The sequence below is a fragment of the Nothobranchius furzeri genome, chromosome 12, assembly GCF_043380555.1.
Source record: "Nothobranchius furzeri strain GRZ-AD chromosome 12, NfurGRZ-RIMD1, whole genome shotgun sequence".
In the NCBI taxonomy this organism is placed as follows: Eukaryota; Metazoa; Chordata; class Actinopteri; order Cyprinodontiformes; family Nothobranchiidae; genus Nothobranchius; species Nothobranchius furzeri.
In genome coordinates, this window is record NC_091752.1 from 21,386,951 (window position 1) to 21,406,043 (window position 19,093).

The 19,093-nt window shown below is 42.3% G+C and overlaps 1 protein-coding gene across 1 annotated transcript in view; it reads left to right on the forward strand.

The window, feature by feature from the left end:
* The window catches only part of hpse2 (heparanase 2), a 101,834-nt gene that overhangs the window by 48,983 nt on the left and 33,758 nt on the right, over positions 1 to 19,093 (forward strand). Inside the window, exons 4-6 of the mRNA XM_070542405.1 lie at positions 10,868 to 11,041; positions 12,775 to 12,946; positions 19,006 to 19,053. Of these exons, the coding sequence (XP_070398506.1) occupies positions 10,868 to 11,041; positions 12,775 to 12,946; positions 19,006 to 19,053 (394 nt within the window). The remainder of the gene's footprint in view (positions 1 to 10,867; positions 11,042 to 12,774; positions 12,947 to 19,005; positions 19,054 to 19,093) is intronic.

Below are 19,093 nucleotides of genomic sequence, written 5' to 3' on the forward strand. Positions count from 1 at the left end.
AGCACCCTGTTCACCGCACCAACCCGGACCATGGTTGGACCGCTGAACGTAACACAATCCACCGTAGCTGGAGAAAATGCAAAAGAGATGTTATTCTAGAAAGGAGAAAACTTCACAACAGACTTATGCTCACCAGGATCCAAGTAATATAGAGAGACCTCACCTATATGGACCGTAGCACTACATGGAACTGTCACCCATAGGGTTTGAGGCAGAAGCACCACACGTGTGGACACAACATGATGCTCGTAGAAAACCTCTGCTTCACGAGCAGGGGTATTAACCAACCAACGTTCACCAACAACAACAGCAGTAGTTTGAATAACATGCTAACGTGGAGTCACAGTCATAGGACACTTAGAATCACCCGACAACTCATCAATGCCACACACACCAGTGGCTCCGCCACGTGCTTGGACACAAGAAGTGTAAGCCACGTGTGAGCGAACACATGTGCAGATCTGGAACCAACCGGACATGCGGCGTGTCCTCTTGGAACGCGACGACAGGAGGCGTATGTAACCTGACGTGAGTGTCGTCAACCCAGTCACCTACATTTCCCACGTCCCTTAATCTATATATGTCATTGGGAGATACAATAGGTAAGTTGATGATGAAGGCTAGCTCTCTAGCATCTGGATTGACACTTAACGGGATAGCACTGCTCAATGAGAAAGCCAAGTGAGTCTGAAGGGCCATTGGGTCCTTCGATGTCACCCAAGCAATCGCAGACCGGAACATGGCCAGGGACATGAGGTATGGAGGAATCGTCCCCATGAGGAGGGTGTCAATCGAAGCGCTCACGTCCCGACCATAGTCGGACAGGCAAGTGGTCAGCATCTGTGGATGAGCATAATCAACATTCACAAAAGAACGTGATTCATTCACAGCGGAAGTTGTTATACGAAACATGTCGCTATGAGTGTTGAGTACCACCATAGTCTGTTGTTCAGACATACCCAGCTGCCTCAAGGCACGCCGCTGCTGCAGTATCTGCTTACGCAGAGCCGGATATTCTCTGTTAAGCGCATCAACGTGTCGACAAACTGTGTTAATCTTGATCAAATTGACTGAAGAGAATCTGAAATTTAAAAGATTGCCGATTGTATTAGCTGCTGAGAAAAGTCTGTATAGGAAACGCTTCGGTCTTATGCTGGTACTAGGGCTGCAACAACGAATCGATAAATTCGATGAAAATAGATTACTAAAAGCGTTGGCAACGAATTGTCATCGATTCGTTGTGTCGCACAACTCTCCCAAAAGCGCCCCCCCCCACCCCCCACCCCCACCCCCCACCCGCCGTTGCGCGCAGAGCAAGTCAGATCAGCGCAAGGGAGAGCCGGCAGATCAGCGCGAGGGAGAGCCGACAGATCAGCGCAAGGTTCGCTCTGCTGCGAACCGGTTCCGCCCAAGGCCAGATTAACTGGGCAATTGCCCAGGGCCCACGAACTCTAAAGGGCCCAGGGCACGAGCACAATACTGTATCTATAATTTCCCGCTTTATGAGGACTATGGTGACCGTACGTTCCGTTTTCCCCGGACTTGTCCACTTTTCACTCTGTCCGGGCGTCCGGACTGCTGGTTCTTGTATTGATGAAAATATCCGGCTTTTCATCCAGGAGCAGGGATCGAATTATGGGGGAGCTGTATATCCTACACATCCAGGGAGCCGGAAAAAAGTTTTCTATATTATATCATTTTTGGACTCTTTTGAGCAGAGAGCGGTGCAGCGCATTGTTGCGCAGCGATCCAGGCAGCTGCTTCCAGCGCACGGTCCATTCTCAAAGTGGCGCAACCAAAAAACTATAATTAGCACACGATCGTTCATGTCTGCACATGTTCTCTATTTTCTGTCTTATTTGTGCCTGAAGCGCGCTACTGCGGAGCTCATCACCTGTGCTGTGGTGATTTCACCTCACGCAGCATTGAAAACGCGCTCTGCGCTTTGCGGTCAGGAGATCCCTTTGATCTGCTCAAAAGTAACCGATGAGGTGAAAAAGTAAGAATCCAGGCAACAGATTTTCTGGAGAATTAAGAGGAGATGCAGGAAGATGAGCGACAGACAGGACAGGAAAATAGCTAAATAAAAACAAGAAAACAAAACAAAGTGTTGAAAAGTAAAATGTAGGTAGATTTATCTCCACTACACGTTTTTACCAGTAAAAAACAATAAGTTATACACATGTCATATTTATACATCTGATACAATTCAGATCACCTTCAAAAGTCAGTCACACACCCAGGGCCGTTTCAAGACATTTTGGGGGCCAAGGCAAAATGCCCCCCCCCCCGCCCCCCCCCCCCCCCCCCCCATAACTGGGCTCCCCAGAAGCCTCTGTGTAATTCATACCCTCTCCAGTAGTGTTAGTTATACAGTGTTTATAAAAGCCCCTCAGATATTACTGACATGTTCTAATATTATCAGGTGAAAAACTAAATTATCAGACATGCTGTCTCATCTGCTTCTTTTCTAAACTTGTAAAAAGTAACAAAACCATTTAAAAGCCACTATTTGTGGATTATCTGAAAGTTTCTATCATGGAGTGTGGGACAACTTATTTTTTCATTGATCCTATCGTCTAATCTCACAGCTGAAACAAGCATCCTTAATAATCTGTGCACAGGAAGCGTACCGATGCTGTAGTAAAACAAAAGGTATAATAATTTATTATTAATAAAACCTTGTTGCAGCACTAAAGCAGAAAAATGAGATTTTGCATTAAATATGCAAAATATTTACATATGAATTGTTTTAGAGCCCTTTTATTGGCAGAATCTGATATTAATGTAGTTCTTACAAAAAAATGGATCCCATCGTGGTTTATGTGGCGTTGCCAAAGTGTGACATCATAGGCACAGATCCCCTGTCCTCTTGTTTGGAAATGGAAATATGATCACCCTATTAAACAAACTGTCCACCCGGGCTTTTGCGCTGCACAGAGACGCTTCGCTGCCTATGACTGAACGTCAGTTGAGAGTCAGTCTCATGCAGACTGACCAATGAAGAGAGGGCCTCAAGTTAAGACCCTCTCCTCATTGGTCAGTCCACACGAGGTGGGTCAAAGGTTACTCTGGGCGGGTTACATGTTGTCAGGCATTCAAGCATTGAGTATATTTACTGCATATTACAGTAAAATATTCTGTATGTGACCACATTATGGTGATCCTCGGGTCGTGATGATGGAGCCCTTGAATATTGTTGCCCAGGGTACAACAAAGTGTTAATCTGGCCCTGATTCCGCCGTCACATTCCCGCAGAAATGGGTTGATCACACCGGGGCCAGACTACTAGCATGTGGTTTTACAACCACAATGTCCTCGGAAGCAAAAACGCTTTTAAAAGGGAGGGAGGAGTCCTAACTGTTGCTGCAGGCGTGTTGTGTGAGAGTGCAGTTATTTACTGGTTAATATATTTTTGGTTTCAGTTGCTTTCATGTGGCCTAATGTGAGTGTATTTGGGATCATTGGAATGATCAGCAGCATTTCTTGATGTGACTTTATGGCAGTTGCCCAGGGCATCATCACAAGGAGGATGGCATTCATTTACTTTTGTTTTATTTGGTATTTTTTCAGTCTTTTTTGGAAATAGTGATCAATTTTGATTAATTCACAGCCAATGTTTAATTACATTTAAAAATTTGTTGTTTGACATCCCCAGTTATAATAAATGTCAACAGATGAGATCAAACAAAACAGATGAGAATTGCCCTTAAGCTGTTTAACTTGGACCAAGCATTTTAGGTCACAGATAGATGTAGCTTAGGGTCTCTGTCTATACACCTTATAAGACAATTTAGGTGATGGCATGTTGTTTTTCTGCTATTGAACTGTTTTCTAATAATGTTGTGTTAAATAAAGTGAAGGAAGGAGAGAAATAATGTTTCCCTAGCAGTTTTTAAAAATTTCCCCATGTAATCCGATTAATCGATTAATCGTGTCGAGACCCCATCCGATTCATCGATTATCCAAATAATCGTTTGTTGCACCCCTAGCTGGTACCGGAAAGATCACTGTTTGAAACCGTGAATTTAAGCGGTTGGATTAGTATGTGACAGATGTCAGCTTCTGCATGCTGCATCAGGGTACTAGTCCAGCGGGCTCCCGTTTCCAAGAGGTTGCCAAAGGCATTCGTCATCTTATCAGTACACACCGTAGCGGGGTCGAATTTAACAAAAATCTTTTGTGTGAATAGACAATAGTTAGTCATTAATAGACCTGAGCGGTCTCGGAGTGTGACACCCGATGAGAGCCCAGGTTCATATAGACGCGTTAGAGGAGGCTGAGAATGAATCTCAGCTGCGGTCGATAACAGACCGATGCACGCAACTAACAAAACATAGTTCGTCAGAGCTGAAAATGGAAACCAAGAAAGTTTTAGATTGTAGACTGGCGCGGGCTTGCGAGGGTTTGGAGCAAGTGAGCGCTCTGGAGGGCTCTCGGTCGACGCGCAGGTGGAGTCAGAGAGATCAGGGTCAGCCAGTAGTGGTACAGGGCGCCATTCACCCTCCACTTTGGTAGGTGAGTCACCAACCTCAGGGCTAGAGGTCACCAGCGTCAGCTGTAGTGCAGTAGTGTCAGCGATGTCATCAGCCCATCCTTCGGCAGGCAGAGTCCCCACTGCAAGGTGCTGGGCTTCAGCCGGAGTATCAGCGCCACCATCAATCCCCCCTTTGGCAGGTGGTGTTCCCCCCGCAGGGTGTGGAGTCTCAGGTGGTATGTCACCGCAACCGCCAACTCCCCCCTAGGGTAGGTGATTTTCCCACCACAGGGTGGAGTGGTCCTGCTGCAGAGACAAAGCAGACACTGTGGCTGTCACTGACCTCTGAGGTACTGGATCGACTGGTCAGACTGGCAGCGCTGTTGTGGTTAACAATGCCTAAAGAGGGAACAAGGTCCTCAAGAGACGCCAAGGGCGTCGGTTGAGTCAACCGGGTTTGGAGTGTCCAATCACCGGGTGAAATGACAGCCTTAAAGCGTTGGAGCTGGTCCCCTCCCAACAGGAAAGGAAAAGCTTCAACGTCAGCTACAAACACTGGATGGCTCACGGACATGTCTCTCACTGTAAAGTTCAGGAAAATTCTTTTGACCTGAAGAGAAAGGATGGATGTTCACAGCGGAGGGCGTGAGTCCTAAGACGCGACCCTGTGCAGCTCCACCCATGCGGAACTGCTCCCAGAGAGAGCTGGAAATGATGGTGAAATCGGAACCAGAATCCATAATGCCCTCACAGACAAGCGCCCCCTTCAGGGTCACCGGAATGTGAGGTTTCTCATTAGGACCATCACGGATGATTTTGCAGAGAAACCTTAGTGGAAGTCTGATCGTGAGCTAGGCTCACCAGGTCTGGTGGCAGGTTCTTTGGGTGCTAGAGGACCAGCACTGACGGAAGTGATCACTCCAGACCTTGCTGAGGTCTCAGGTGTCAGCGGATGCACTGTTATGGCAGGCTTTGCCTCTGCAGGACCTGCTTCCATGACCAAGTCACATGCTGGTTCAGGAGGTGGAGGAGGATCTGCCAAAGAGATTGACAGAACCGACTCACCTGCTGATGGTTCATTCAGCAGTGACCGAAGTGCAGCACTCAGTGCGGCGTGAGCTGCTTCAGGAGAATAGCTCCTAGAATCCTTTTTTTAATTTAACCTTTATTTAACCAGGATAGAGACCCATTGAGGTTAAGAACCTCTTTTACACAGATGTCCTGGCCAAGAGGCAGTAAAATTACAACATAATGGCAACGATAAAACACAATCATTAAAAGCAGTTACAAGTTACTAATGCAGTCTCTGAAGCTTTCAGTTTGGTTTTGAAGGCATTTAGTGAAACCTGCTCAGTCATTTTCCAGGTTTTCTGCAGCTGGTTCCAAGCAGAAGGAGCAGAGCAGGCGAAGGCTCTCTTTCCTAACTGTGTGCGAGCAAAAGGAACAGAAAGTAGCAACTGATCGTTAGACCTTAAAGAATGGGAATCAACATTGTTTCATGTGATTAATGTGCAAATATAAGGAGGTAACTATCCAAACACTGCCTTGTAAATAAAAGCATACCAATGATTTTGCCTTCTAATTGCCAATGACGGCCATTTCACTTGTGAATATAATTCACAGTGATATGTTATGGCTCTACAGTTTGTGATGAACCTCAGAGACGCATGGTAAACCGAGTCCAGTTTTTGTAGCACAGTTAAAGAAGCATTCATATATATAAGATCACCATAATCTAGTACAGATGAAAAGGTAGTAGTGACAAGTAGCTTTTTTTCCTTCAAAAGAAAAACACGACTTATTACGGAAGTAGAAACCCAGCTTTAGTTTTAATTTTTTCACCTATTTTTCTATATGAGATTTAAAGGTAAGGGAGTTATCTATCCAAACACCTAAGTACTTATACTCATGGACCATCTCTATGACTTTCCCTTCCTTCAAGAACAGTATTTGGCATTTGCCTATTTGTAAAAAACATCAACTTAGTCTTCTCAGCATTAAGGGTTAGCTTTAGCTGATGTAATGAGTGCTGGACAACGTCAAATGCTTTCTGCAGGGATTCAACAACCTGAGAAAGTGATGTTCCAAAACAATAGATGATCGTATCATCTGCATTGAAATGGATATTAGCATCTTTAATATTTTGGCCCAAGTCATTGATGTACAAGATAAATAGGAGGGGCCCCAGTACTGAGCCCTGGGGCACCCCCGTCTGGACAACCCCAAAATCAGAGCAAAGATCCTCGCATTTAATACACGGTGTCCTGTTAGTCAGGTAATTTGAGAACCATGCTACTGATTGTTCTGACAACCCAAGGCTTAGTAATCTGTTTATTAAAATAGCATGGTCAACGGTATCAAAAGCTTTAGACAGGTCTATGAACAGTGAGGCACAAAACAGTTTCCTATCAAGTGCTACTATAATATCATTTACCACCTTCATAACAGCTGTAGTAGTGCTGTACCCTTTTCTAAAACCCGATTGACATTTCGAGAGGATGTCATTAATAGACAAAACTCTTTTTGCTGAACACTGACAAGTGACTCCATTATCTTGGAAAGCATGCATAAATTTGATATTGGCCTATAATTTGTCAAAACTGCTGGATCCCCTCCTTTTAATAATGGTAAAACATGCTGACTTCCACAGTGATGGAATTTCTTTGGAGTTAATTGAAAGATTAAAAAGAATTGAAAGTGGCTCTGCCACATAATCCGCTGCTATCTTTAAAAAATAAGGTTCTTTGAAATCAGGTACAGGTGGCTTTCTGTGATCTATGTTTTTTAAAACTTTATGAACTTCATGCACTGTAAAATCTCTCGGCCTTGGGGCAGGACTGTAGTCTCTGCGGCCACGACGCGGTGAGTAGCGGTCAGAAGGAGATCGGCAGGAGGAGGGGCAGGTGGGTCCGGGAGGGTTGAAGGGATCCCCCTTCTTCCTCCAGTGAGCTCAGAAATCTTTGATTTTAAGTCAATAATCTCCCGCTCTTGCTCTCGCGTCTTGTGTTTAATGGCTAATAGATCAAGTTTCAGAGCATGTTTCTCATCCTCCAAAGCAGCACATTGATTTACTGCATTAAGTTTTTCTTGTGACAAAACTGCATTGTTTTTCGGAGCTTCATCCAGCGCTTTTCTGTCATACTCCTCCTCCGAGTCAGAGCCGCTGGCTCCACCTCTCTTCATCTGCTCAGAAAGTATGCGCATTGCATCTTGTGTAGCCACATAACTCCTAACTTCCTTATCCCAGAGGTGAGCTAGAAGATGAGCGAAACGTCCCGGCTGCTCCACCCGGATAGCTGGTTTGACTTTCCCACCGTCGTTGAGTAAGGCTGCTGTGTGGTCCTGTAGCTTCTGTTATAGTTCACGTGGTGTGCTCGACAGACTCACCCTGGCTGCAAGCCTCCATGTTTGAGGAACCTATACAGCGTAAAACAGCATCAATAATTACTGTTCCCACAGAGGGAGATACGAACTCTGCCCCATACTACATTTTATCACAATTTCAGTGCATGTCACCAGAAAACACAGAAAAAGTGTAATGCACTAGAGGTGCCAAAAAGGCGCCAGAGCTAGATGCACAGTGCGGAAGGGGTAGTGTGTGCATCACTCCTTGACGTCACTCCGTTACGCACGGATAGTCCATCCCCAAAATGGTGACGGGCCTGGTTTAGACCGCTTTTCACAGAACAAAGTCACAATTTTCACTCAGAACCACTAAAAACCTGCGGAGAGCATGTTTTGTAGGGTAAAGTGAGTTATGACGAAGGCAAATGCTGCCAAGAACGGCTGAAAGCACCGTGGAAATGCTAGTTCGGCGGCGTTGTGAGCCCTGTAACCCTTAGCTTAAGTGGCTAACAGCTCAAACCGTCTGTTTGTGAAGCGAGTCTTTTTGGCGTGATTCTGATGAGAATCAGCCCTTCGACCGAGTAAATCGTGTTGGTAAAACGTGTAATTTGCGGAATGGGTCTTCGCTTACGCTTCTTCCATTTTTGGAACCTAGACCGGGTTTCACGGGGGGATTCCACGGGTAACAGTACTGATTTTTTTTTGCTAATTAATTCAGCTTAAGAGCTAATTAATTCGCCCAGGTGTACCTGTTGTAATCCTTAATTAGATACAGAATTAGTGTCCGGAATTCTCGTCGGAAAAACGACCGTCTTCGCGGCGTCAGAGCCGATTATACCGGTTGATCAGACCAAATCAGCAAACAGCTAAATGCTAAGTGGAGGTCAGTTTCCTGACTCCACTTAACACAAGCTTAGCACAGTGACAGAACTACACAAGTCGTGCAGTAGAATCACTCAAAAGACATGGCAACACACATCCATAAATGTATTTAACATAGGATATGAACAAATAGTTATTTACCTGCAGCCTAGCTGAACTGGAGGAATGGAGAGGCACACAACACACAGACTGTGAATGACAAGGGAGAGCAGCGCTCCTTGGGGGCAAATAAGGAGATCGCCCTCGTTTTTCACCCAGACACAGAAAATAGATTCTTGATATTAATTTAATGATTCAAAACCATTAACGAAGTGTACAATTTTAATAAAACCTGGCTGAGCTCGTCACTATGTAATGAATCAAATAGAGGGTAAATTGGATTAAATAAATTGCTTAAGAGCTATTTATTGCTATTATCATTACTTGTGACCACTAGCTGTAATACTCTATTAATTATAGAACATCACCTTGCTTGGTCTTGGGATGATTAATTAGAAGATTCTAGGATTCTTTTAATTATTAAGGGATCATTCACACTTCGGTTATGATTCAAGAACCAGTCAGTGTTTGCAAACAAACAAGCATTTATTTTACAAACAATTAAGACTTGACAGATTGTTTAAACTATTATGTGAGTGGATGCGAACTAAAAGATGGGTGTCTGAAAAGTATATGTGAATATAGTGTTAGAGTCAAAATCTCCGTATCTCAGAGAGGGGTGCGTTCTGGCTATAAAAGAATTTGGTTTGCAGATAAGCTATAAGCTGTTATTTATCAAACTGCATACAGACGCTATCTGTGTGTCTACATTACCGTAGAGGCAGCCTCTTGGTGGATCCGAAAGTCAGAGTGGTCGGATGACCGCTGGCACCGAAGGGCTGTAAAGTACCGAGGTGCTGTCCTTTCAGTCCTAGAGATGTGTCTCGGGTCACGACAGATGGATGGAAACCACACGTCTTAAAATAACTCTGAAGGAGTTTTGCAAAATCAGCTTTGTTCTGCAGGAAAACTATCTTGTTGTTCAGCTTCGCAGGTGCAAAAAGCTTTAAGGTTTTGACAGCGTGTCAAAATCTTTCTGAGCTAGAGATCTGCTAAGAGATGGCTAGTCTCCAGCTTTCTCTCCCGACTAACGAGAAAGCAGAGCGGTTGGTTTATATACCCGCTGTTATCTATTACCAAACTTACCGAGAATCTCAGAAACACACGCTCTGAGACGCAGAGTCTCTGAGTCTAGGGACAAGGTTAGTTATGTGTCATGCGTTCTTATCTTAACCTTACTCTCTGTCTGGTGTGAGCAGATGGTGATGACCTAATCCAGTAAACATACTTAAACAGTCCTTGAGTACAGATTCATGAACATTTCATTGCTTAATTATACATGGCAATATGTAATGATTTTAATCATAAAATCTTATTTCTTCCATGATTATTTTGAAATATAAAATGATTACTTTTAATTATGAAATCTTCTTTCTTCTGGGAATAAAGATTTATCTAAAACAGTTCTCTTGTGAAGGGCCTTGGCTGCTACTGTTCATCTTTATTATCTGATGAAGCTGCGCTCAGCTGATGAAGTCATCTGATTAAAATTCTGAGTTGTGCAGACTCACAGACTCCTGACAAGGGAAGAGACAGCAAAACGTGTAGTAGCCAGGGTTATTTGCTCTAGCTGCATATGACCTGTGGGATCTTTAAAATCAGGCCATTTGGTGACGTTACTCCATCCAGATTTGATTCGCCATCGGCACCGAAATTTGACCACAGGATGTGATTCTTACTTCATGCACCTTTAATGGTCATTTAGTTTATTTTACACCCCCATTATGTGTTTTTATTTTTTCAAGAATAAATTCTAAAGCTAGACGTGGATATTATTCATCACCCTGCTGGTCGAGACCCTGACTCTTTTACAGTATATAATTTATCTTCAGTAAAAATAATTCCAGGAGGTTCCAATCTACCATCAAATGTCAGAAAGACAAAACTGGTTTCAATTAAATGCACGGTATCTGTGGTACAGAAAGCATGGCCGTGGAGCTATACTCAAGGTACAGGAATTATTGTTTCCATGACACCCACGTGGTTTGCATCATGAATATGGTCATGTGAATCCAAATGAATCAAAAGAATCAAAGTTACAACTGCTTTGTGGTTTTCTCCCAGCCAGGTCTTTAGACAAACTGTACAACTTTGCCGACTGCGCCGGTCTGCACCTGATCCTGGGGCTCAACGCTCTGCACAGAAACCCAGACAACTCCTGGAACACCTCCTCCACGCTAAGCCTCCTGAAGTACAGCGCTGGCAAGAAGTACAACGTCTCCTGGGAGCTGGGCAATGGTCAGTACAGCAGCGTACCACATGCAGCCTTGTCAGGAGTTCTTTATTAGGTTATACTCGGCAGTAAAAAGTATTTTTTTAAGGGTTTTCTTTTGACAAACTTCCACTTCCATTCAGTGTATTAAGACATTTTCATTATATCGACTGGATGTTTCCACACAACTCAAAAATTTTGAGCAGTTTATTTAAAAGTGATGCTTTAAAAAGTTAATTTTTACACTTTTGTTAATGCAACTCAGACAAAAAGCAGTATTTTAGTCTCTCTGAGGTTCTTCTGCCTCTTGATGTGATCTAAGACTGACTCGGTGATGTTGAGGTCAGGGCTCTCTCGGAGTTATACCATCTGCTGCAGACCTCTTCGTCTGCTGTCGCTGCTGAAAATACTTCCAGGGGCTCTGGCTCTGTGTTCGGGGTCCCTGTCATGGAGCAGAATGAATGAGGGTCAAAAGCCTCCTGATGGTGTGTTAGAAAAAAATCTGAAGACCCAAAGTTGTGCTATCAGCCTATAAATAGGGAAAAGGGTTAGCCATGACCCATAATGCATTTCAAGGCTTCCTTTCTTTAAAAAAATTTTTTTGATTAGAGCGCAGCATTCGGACACGTTGCGTCATATGGATCGCATTAATTTCGGAGGACATGTACAGACAATGCTTCAAATCAATGCAAGTAACGCGTGGCAGCCATTTCAAACACGCGTTGTTAAACATCAAGTTTATCATGGCCCTAACACGATGCAATGTCCGAACGCTGCAATATGCAAGTAAGCAGTAGGGGAGTTGACAAAACGAGCGAGACACACTCACCATAATGACTCCCTCTCGGGATGTCAAAATTAACCAATTACTAAGCTCTTTTATTGATGTCATGTTGGCTGGTCTGAGTTCTCCAGTGCGTCCCCTAGTGGAACACTCTTGTGCTACATGCAGTGCAGTGCCTTGTAGCAGCAAGTATGTAAACAAAGACGCAGCCTGCTGCCTTTGCCAAAGCGAGGTTGAACAGCAAGTATATTCCAGGACTAAGACGTAAAGCACAAACAGAAAACCTATGAACCAAAAAAATTTACTAATTTTGAGTGACTATAATACTAAATTGATTGATTTAATCATTATTTGACAAGGGCATTGCTGTCCAGCATAGTACAAGATATAGCTGATGTGATGCATTCAGAGTTTATAGCAAATGCTAACTTAGTGGTTTATCCAAGGATAAATGCTACAATGTTTTACTGCTGCATGACTCATTTGATTCAACTTTAATGGGCATTGAATCTCACAACAAAAGCTTTCATGCATGCGAAAAATAATATGCAAAACCCACTGATCCAAACATTTCATAGTTTTACTGAGAATTTGAGCAGAAGCTAAATTAATCATTTTATGTAAATAGTCCAGGAAGTTCAGGTGCAGAGCAGAATTTACAGAAGTTGAATGAAAGGTAAATGAATAAAGCAGCAGATGTATGGCTAGTACTTTTTGGGTGAACCGTTTCCTTCGCTCTGTTTTAATGGACCTGAAGGCCACCCTGTGTGCTCGGACCATTCCCCTGGCACAGAGTCCATCCGTCCGTATTACAGGGAATTGCCCAATTATCCCGTTTTCTTTTTTTGAACTGGCTGTTGGATATTCTCTCAGATAACAAGATGTGACTACAGCAACAATACTCTCTGTCCCCTCTCAAGTGCTCCTTCTGTAAACTACATCTCTGGCTCATTATGTTGCGTCTCTTCTTTCCAGAACCGAATGCCTACCGCAGCTTGATGGGTCGTGCGGTCAACAGCACCCAGTTGGCTCAGGACTACACCAAACTACGCACGCTCCTGCAGTCTGTACGTTATTACCACCGAGCTCACCTCTTTGGCCCCAATGCAGGACGACCCCGGAAAAATGCTATGTTGCTGCTGGATGGGTGAGTCTGACTGCCACTGCACAGGAATCCACCTTTCTTTAACTAATTTGGTTTCACAAATAGGGAAAGTGTTTGAGGCTTTAGAGAGATATACCAGGTTTCATGCACACATAGCAGAGCCCAGTGTTTATGAATTTCCACTCTGTGGGTTTCAGTGTCTTTGCTCTACTTACGCCCCATCAGCCTAAATAAAGTGTCGTCTGATTGATAACGTGATGGCGCCATATCCCACCTGCTGATTCCAGCCAGAAGCTGCAGCAGCTTTAGCTTAACTCTGGTTGCTTATTTAAGAGAAACCTCCTAAATGTAACCTGTGATGTGGGATTACACCAACACTCACCAGAGTCAACGTTTTAAAGCAAAACACGAGGATTTAGATTCCTTTCTGTATTTACAAAGTCCGTGGTTCTGTTGTTTTACTGTTATTTGATAGTCTTCACATTAGCAGATTATGTTCATTAAACTTTCTTGGCACAAGATTTATAAGTGATTAACTTTTACACCCATTTGTGCTACATGGTTCTCTACTGCCTCTATAAATGCTCCAAATGTGAGAAATCCCATCCATTCGTTGTCTTTTAGTGTTAAGTTTTAGGAATTACTAGGCTAAAAACAAGCCATTTCAAAAAGTCCCTGTTTGTGATGTCACACACAGGGAAATTAGAATAGACCTCCCACATGCAAGAGAGAGCTGCAGCTGGAGAAGCGGTGGTTCTAATCCAAGCCCCTGCCCGATATCGGAGATTCTCAGGTTATAGCATGGAGAATGGGTGGGCGGGGCCAGCTCCAGCTTGTTTTCTTAAAGTGACAGAGCCCTGAAATGACTCATTCTGGAAGGTACTGAAACTGTCAAGAATAAAACTACTGACATCACTTCACGTGAGAGGGACTTTGTGTAAAGAACTTAATTAAAAAGGTGTTGTATCCACCACAGAACTGTTAGGACTTATGACAAAATATTAAAATTTGTCCACTTAATGATGTCTATACCATACAGAATAATAGTTTTGTTATTTCAACGCCTTTTCATTTTCTGCACTAACAATGGCTTTTAGTTTCTTTTCAGATAAACAATGAAAACAAGTTTAATTGACTTTAGCATCTTTTTTTCAAGTTTTACAAATATCTTTTGCCAAATTTTAGGATTTCTGGACTTTTCTATGTCTGACTTTATGAAAGAAAAGCATCAATGTTTTTTTTTTTTGGCCCACCTGTTTTTTATTATCTTGGTCCTGAGAATGAATTTTCAGTTGTAGCTCAGCTCAGGAGGTAGAGCGGGTTGTCCAGTAATTGGAAAGTCGCAGGTTCGATCCTGACACCCACCAGAGAATGTTGCTGTTGTGTCCTTGAGCAAGACACTTAACCCGTCTTTCTTGCTGGTGGAGGTCAGAGGGACTGATGGCACCTGTGTTTGGCAGGCCTTGTCTCTATCAGTACGCCCCAGTGCAGCTGTGGCTACATCATAGCTCATCTCCACCAGTGTGTGAATGTGTGTGTAAATAGGTGAATGACTGACTGTGTTGTGAAGTGCCTTAGGGGGCTTGTAGAAGGGTTGTATCTTGGGGTTGTATAGCGCCTTATATACAAATAGAAGGTGCTATACAAATACAGGTCATTTACCGTTTAGTTTTTTGTAATTTGGGGGTCACAAATGAGTCCACTGGCCACAATTTGGATCCTTTGGATCCCTTATTTAACCATAACATAGTAGATTCTCGCTGAAGGGATCAAGTTATGTACGTAACCAAAAAAGGTGAAATAACTGAAAACATGTTTTATATTCAATTTTCTTCAAAATAGCCACCATTTGCTCTGATTACTGCTTTGCACACTCATGGTATTCTCTTGATGAGCTTCAAGAGGTAGTCACCTGAAATGGTTTTCCAACTGTCCTGAAGGAGTTCCCAGAGGTGTTTAGCACTTGTTGGCCCCTTTGTAAAAGGTCATGGTCATAAAAGTAAGGACAACACATTGAATGAGAAGGTGTGTCCAAACTTTTGGCCTGTACTGTATAATGTAGAAAAATAAAAATAGAAATCACAATGCAAAACAACAACAAATATTATTGCCCGCTGTAGGTTTTATTTGCCAATTTTATTTTAGAAAAGGTATTACTTGATCAATCATTCTATTGAATAACAATATCTCTGAACTATTTTAGTTCTTTTTAAAACTCTCTTTTGGTTATTTAATTGTCTGCGAAATGCCCCAAATGTTTAATCTTTTTGTTTCTATAGAGGTCAAACAAAAGTGGTGTTTGTAAAGCAATGCTAATTATTTCTCTAAACTAAAAAAAAAATAAAACTCAACATGCAGAATTTAGCTTAATCTATTTTCACCACTCATCCATCCATTCATCCATGCATCTGAGTTGCACCGTTACAATAAGGACGGAGGGATGCAGGAGCTGTCTTTATTTTTGCCAAGTGCTTACAGTTTAAATAGGCCATTAATAAAGGGTGTGTGTTTGTGCTGTACAGTTCAGACTGATTAATGAGCAGCAGTCTAATGTTCTAATGGGATGAGCTGAATGTAAAGGAGAAGCGATGAGAAGAGCAGAGAGCTGGAGTATCCGTGGGTCACCGGTGTCGTATTTAACAAGCAACGATTCTTGTGTGTTTGACACTGTTACGAGGGAGCGGGGGTTCGGGGGGACTTTTGTGTTTGACAACCGGACCACTCTGCTGCTCTCAGGAGGGAAGACGGATTCGATGCTGAACTTCTCAACATCCAAATATCAGGGCTACAAGACTAAACAAGGCACGCTGGTGAAAGTTGTGTTTTTTAGTGACATGATGTTTGGAAATACATTTTAAGGCATGTTTGATATGCGGTTTGACCCAAATATGGAGCGATTTGAGTCAGGTGGAAAAGCACACAGATGTAGGAAGGCAGATAACAGGAGGAGCTATATTTAGGAGACCATGGATGAGTCCTTTAATAGGCAGTCTTTAAAGGTGTGGAACACTGAAAAATATTTCTGATAATTGGTCACTGTTTATCGTGCAGGCTGAACATGAAAATAGTCTCCTACACCGATCTCCTGCATTAGCTTCTGATAGAAAAAAAGACATTGAAACGCTATGATTTGCTCTATATCAAGCATCGCTTGGACTCGCCCATCTTGGCTTGCGACAGAGAAGGCTGTTGTTTTAGTGTCCAAGAAAGAGCATTGAACATCTCGGCTAGCAGAAGCTAACTGTTAGCATTAGCAACTCAATGGCACAACAGAAGCTTGTCCAAGCTTGTGTTACTTGTAGAGATAAAACATCAACGTCGCAGAGCAAACAGAGTTAGCGGTAGAGTTGCGCTGCTGTTATCCAGTATGAGGCAAAAAGTCCAATCTTATCAGGAGATACGACCCAAAGTCCTTCTGTCTTCTGCCTCTCTGTGGCAGCAGACTTGTTCATGCTGATCCAAGTGCTTCTGGGGTCCCCCAAGTACAACTTGCAAGTAGGGATGCACCGATCAGGTTTTTTGCTGCTGATCACCGATACCAATATCAAAGAATGCTGATCACCGATACCGATCACGTGGATTGGTCAGACATTTTCTACAACATTATAATGAGTGCTACAAACTACATAATCTGGGAATAAAGGAAATGTAACCTAATCTAAAATGGTCTGTATTGGGTTGTCACGGTGTGAAATTTTAACCTCACGGTTATTGTGACCAAAATTACCACGGTTTTCGGTATTATCGCAGCATTTTTTTTAAACGTGCTATATTTTCACACAATTAAATAAACCCTGTATGTCAGGAAATATTGTCATCAGTTTGTGTCTAAAATTTGCCTAAAATGTGTTATTTTGTAATTATGTTGTTTATTTGTTTACATTTTTTCCCTTTAGTCTTTAAAATACCAATATTTGCCCATAACTTATTTTTTGATGTCTGTTTGATGTCATCAATTTAAAAATATTACATCAGATGATACTCAGTACTCAAGTAGCCTTCTAATCAGATACTTTTTTACCCTTACTTGAGTAATAAACCCTATATCAGGAAAATATTGTCCTCGGTTTGTGTCCTTCCAGTGAGCTTTGCAGATGTGGGAAAATGTCATCAGGCAGTAATCATTGTTAAATTCATAATTATTCTCGGAGAGAGACCAACTCTTATCTGCCCCTGGGAGCCCCGTAATGCATAGCGTCATTTCAACATGGCGGTGTCCTCGACACGGTTTATATGCAGGTAGCGGCGCTGCGGCTGCTTTATATAGCAACTCGTTGCATTCTCCCTCAACCCAAATCCTCGGATCACGCATTTTAGCTAAAACGCTAACGCTAACTTGCCTTGCGTTGACTGTAGAGTTGTGGGTGATGGTCACGCAGATGTGTCATGAGATTTGAAGCGTTGCTGCCTTTCACAGACACTTTTTCTGCACGTGCTGCAAACAGGATAGCCGTCTTCTATCAACTGCCCCTCAGCATTCTTCAAATATCCAAAAAGTGCCCGTACTTCCGACTTTGTCTTCTTTGAGGGATAATAAATGTCCTCTTGAGCACTGCCGTCTCCTCCTTTGGCCGTTATTTCAGCTTTAGCTTCAAGAAAGTTTTGGTTGTAAACAACAAAGCACGCATGTGCCGCCGGCAACTTCAGCAGATGATACGGTGGCTGGTAAGGGTTACCGCGCCTACACCGCAGCCACGGTAACCCACAGAGATAATATAGTTTTTTTTAAAAACAAGACGGTTATTATTATTGTCAACTTTTTTACCAGGGTTTACCACTACACCGGTTACCGTGACAACCCTACCTGATCGGTCTGCTTTGATCTATTTTGAAAACTCTGATCAAAACCGATAGGGGCGCTATCAGCCGATTGGGATCAAATGCCGATCCATCGGTGCATCCCTACTTGCAAGGCATTCATTATTACTAGAGACCACTGCAAATGTATTAATTAAACACCTGTGTTGGTGGTGGTCAGAGGGGCCGACGGCGCCAAATGGCAGCCTCACCTCTGTCAGACCCCCCCAGGGCGGCTGTGGCTACGTAGTAGCTTACCATCCCTGGCAGTGTGTGTATGTAAGAGTTCACGCAAGCATCTTTGAGTGTCCTAATAAAGCGCTATATAAGTTCGATGATGATGATGATTATTATTATTATTAATCAAGTGTCTTTAGAAGATATTTGAATATGTTTTAGACTTTATTATATTTTTTCTATGAATTGATTATTTAGAGTTCTGCAGTATTTCAAAAATTTGCAGAGATATAAAGAAGTATATATACTCAGAAATATTGTGATATTATGTGTTATGATACTGAATTGAAATTTAATAAACACTTTTTATTGAGAACGTACAAGCTAACATATATTTTATTTGCATATGTGTGTGTGGTGTTATTCAAACTCCGACCGCTAGATGGCAGCAGTTTTCATTATGATGGAACCGCGACATCTCCCATTAACTCTGGATGTGTTTTGAAAGTGTCTGATCTGAGTTTTAAATACATTTCATCTTAAAAATTTCAAGTGTCTGGAATTTAGTATCGCAAAATATATCATATTTTTTCCCTTGTATTGTGACAAATATATCGTTTCGCCAGATTCCCCACATATTAATGTATGTTTCTGTTAAAAGAAAATATCTTAAATGGATACAAGTCAGAACCAGAGTTCATCTGCAAATACAACATACAGAAAAAAGAGACCACTTTTACTACACATATCATTATAATAACGCTATTTATAGCACTTCTACTGACAAAATAAAATTATACTTGTGCAACTTTCAGTTCATCATGCTAGCTAAACATGTCAGGTGTGTAGATATTTATTAGTGTTGTGTTTTTTGTTACATAGTTTTTTTTATTTCCAGTCAAAAGCAACCTCTCTAATGTTTTAAATCCAGGATAATGCTGGAAATGTCAAATTTAGAACTTCCCTTGATTGTTATGGCCTCATAAATAATCTTGTAGGCATGCAACTTGTTGACAACAACAAAAATCTTTCTGTTTCTTTATAAAAAATTATGTTAGCACCTAACAACTGAGTCCTTTTTCAGCAAGGATTAGTTTTTAAATGACTGTGTCCTTTATTTCTTTCAGATTCATGAGGAATGCTGGTTCTGTTGTAGATGCTGTAACGTGGCAACAGTAGGTATTTTACCCCTTTTTTCCTTTTTATATTATTATT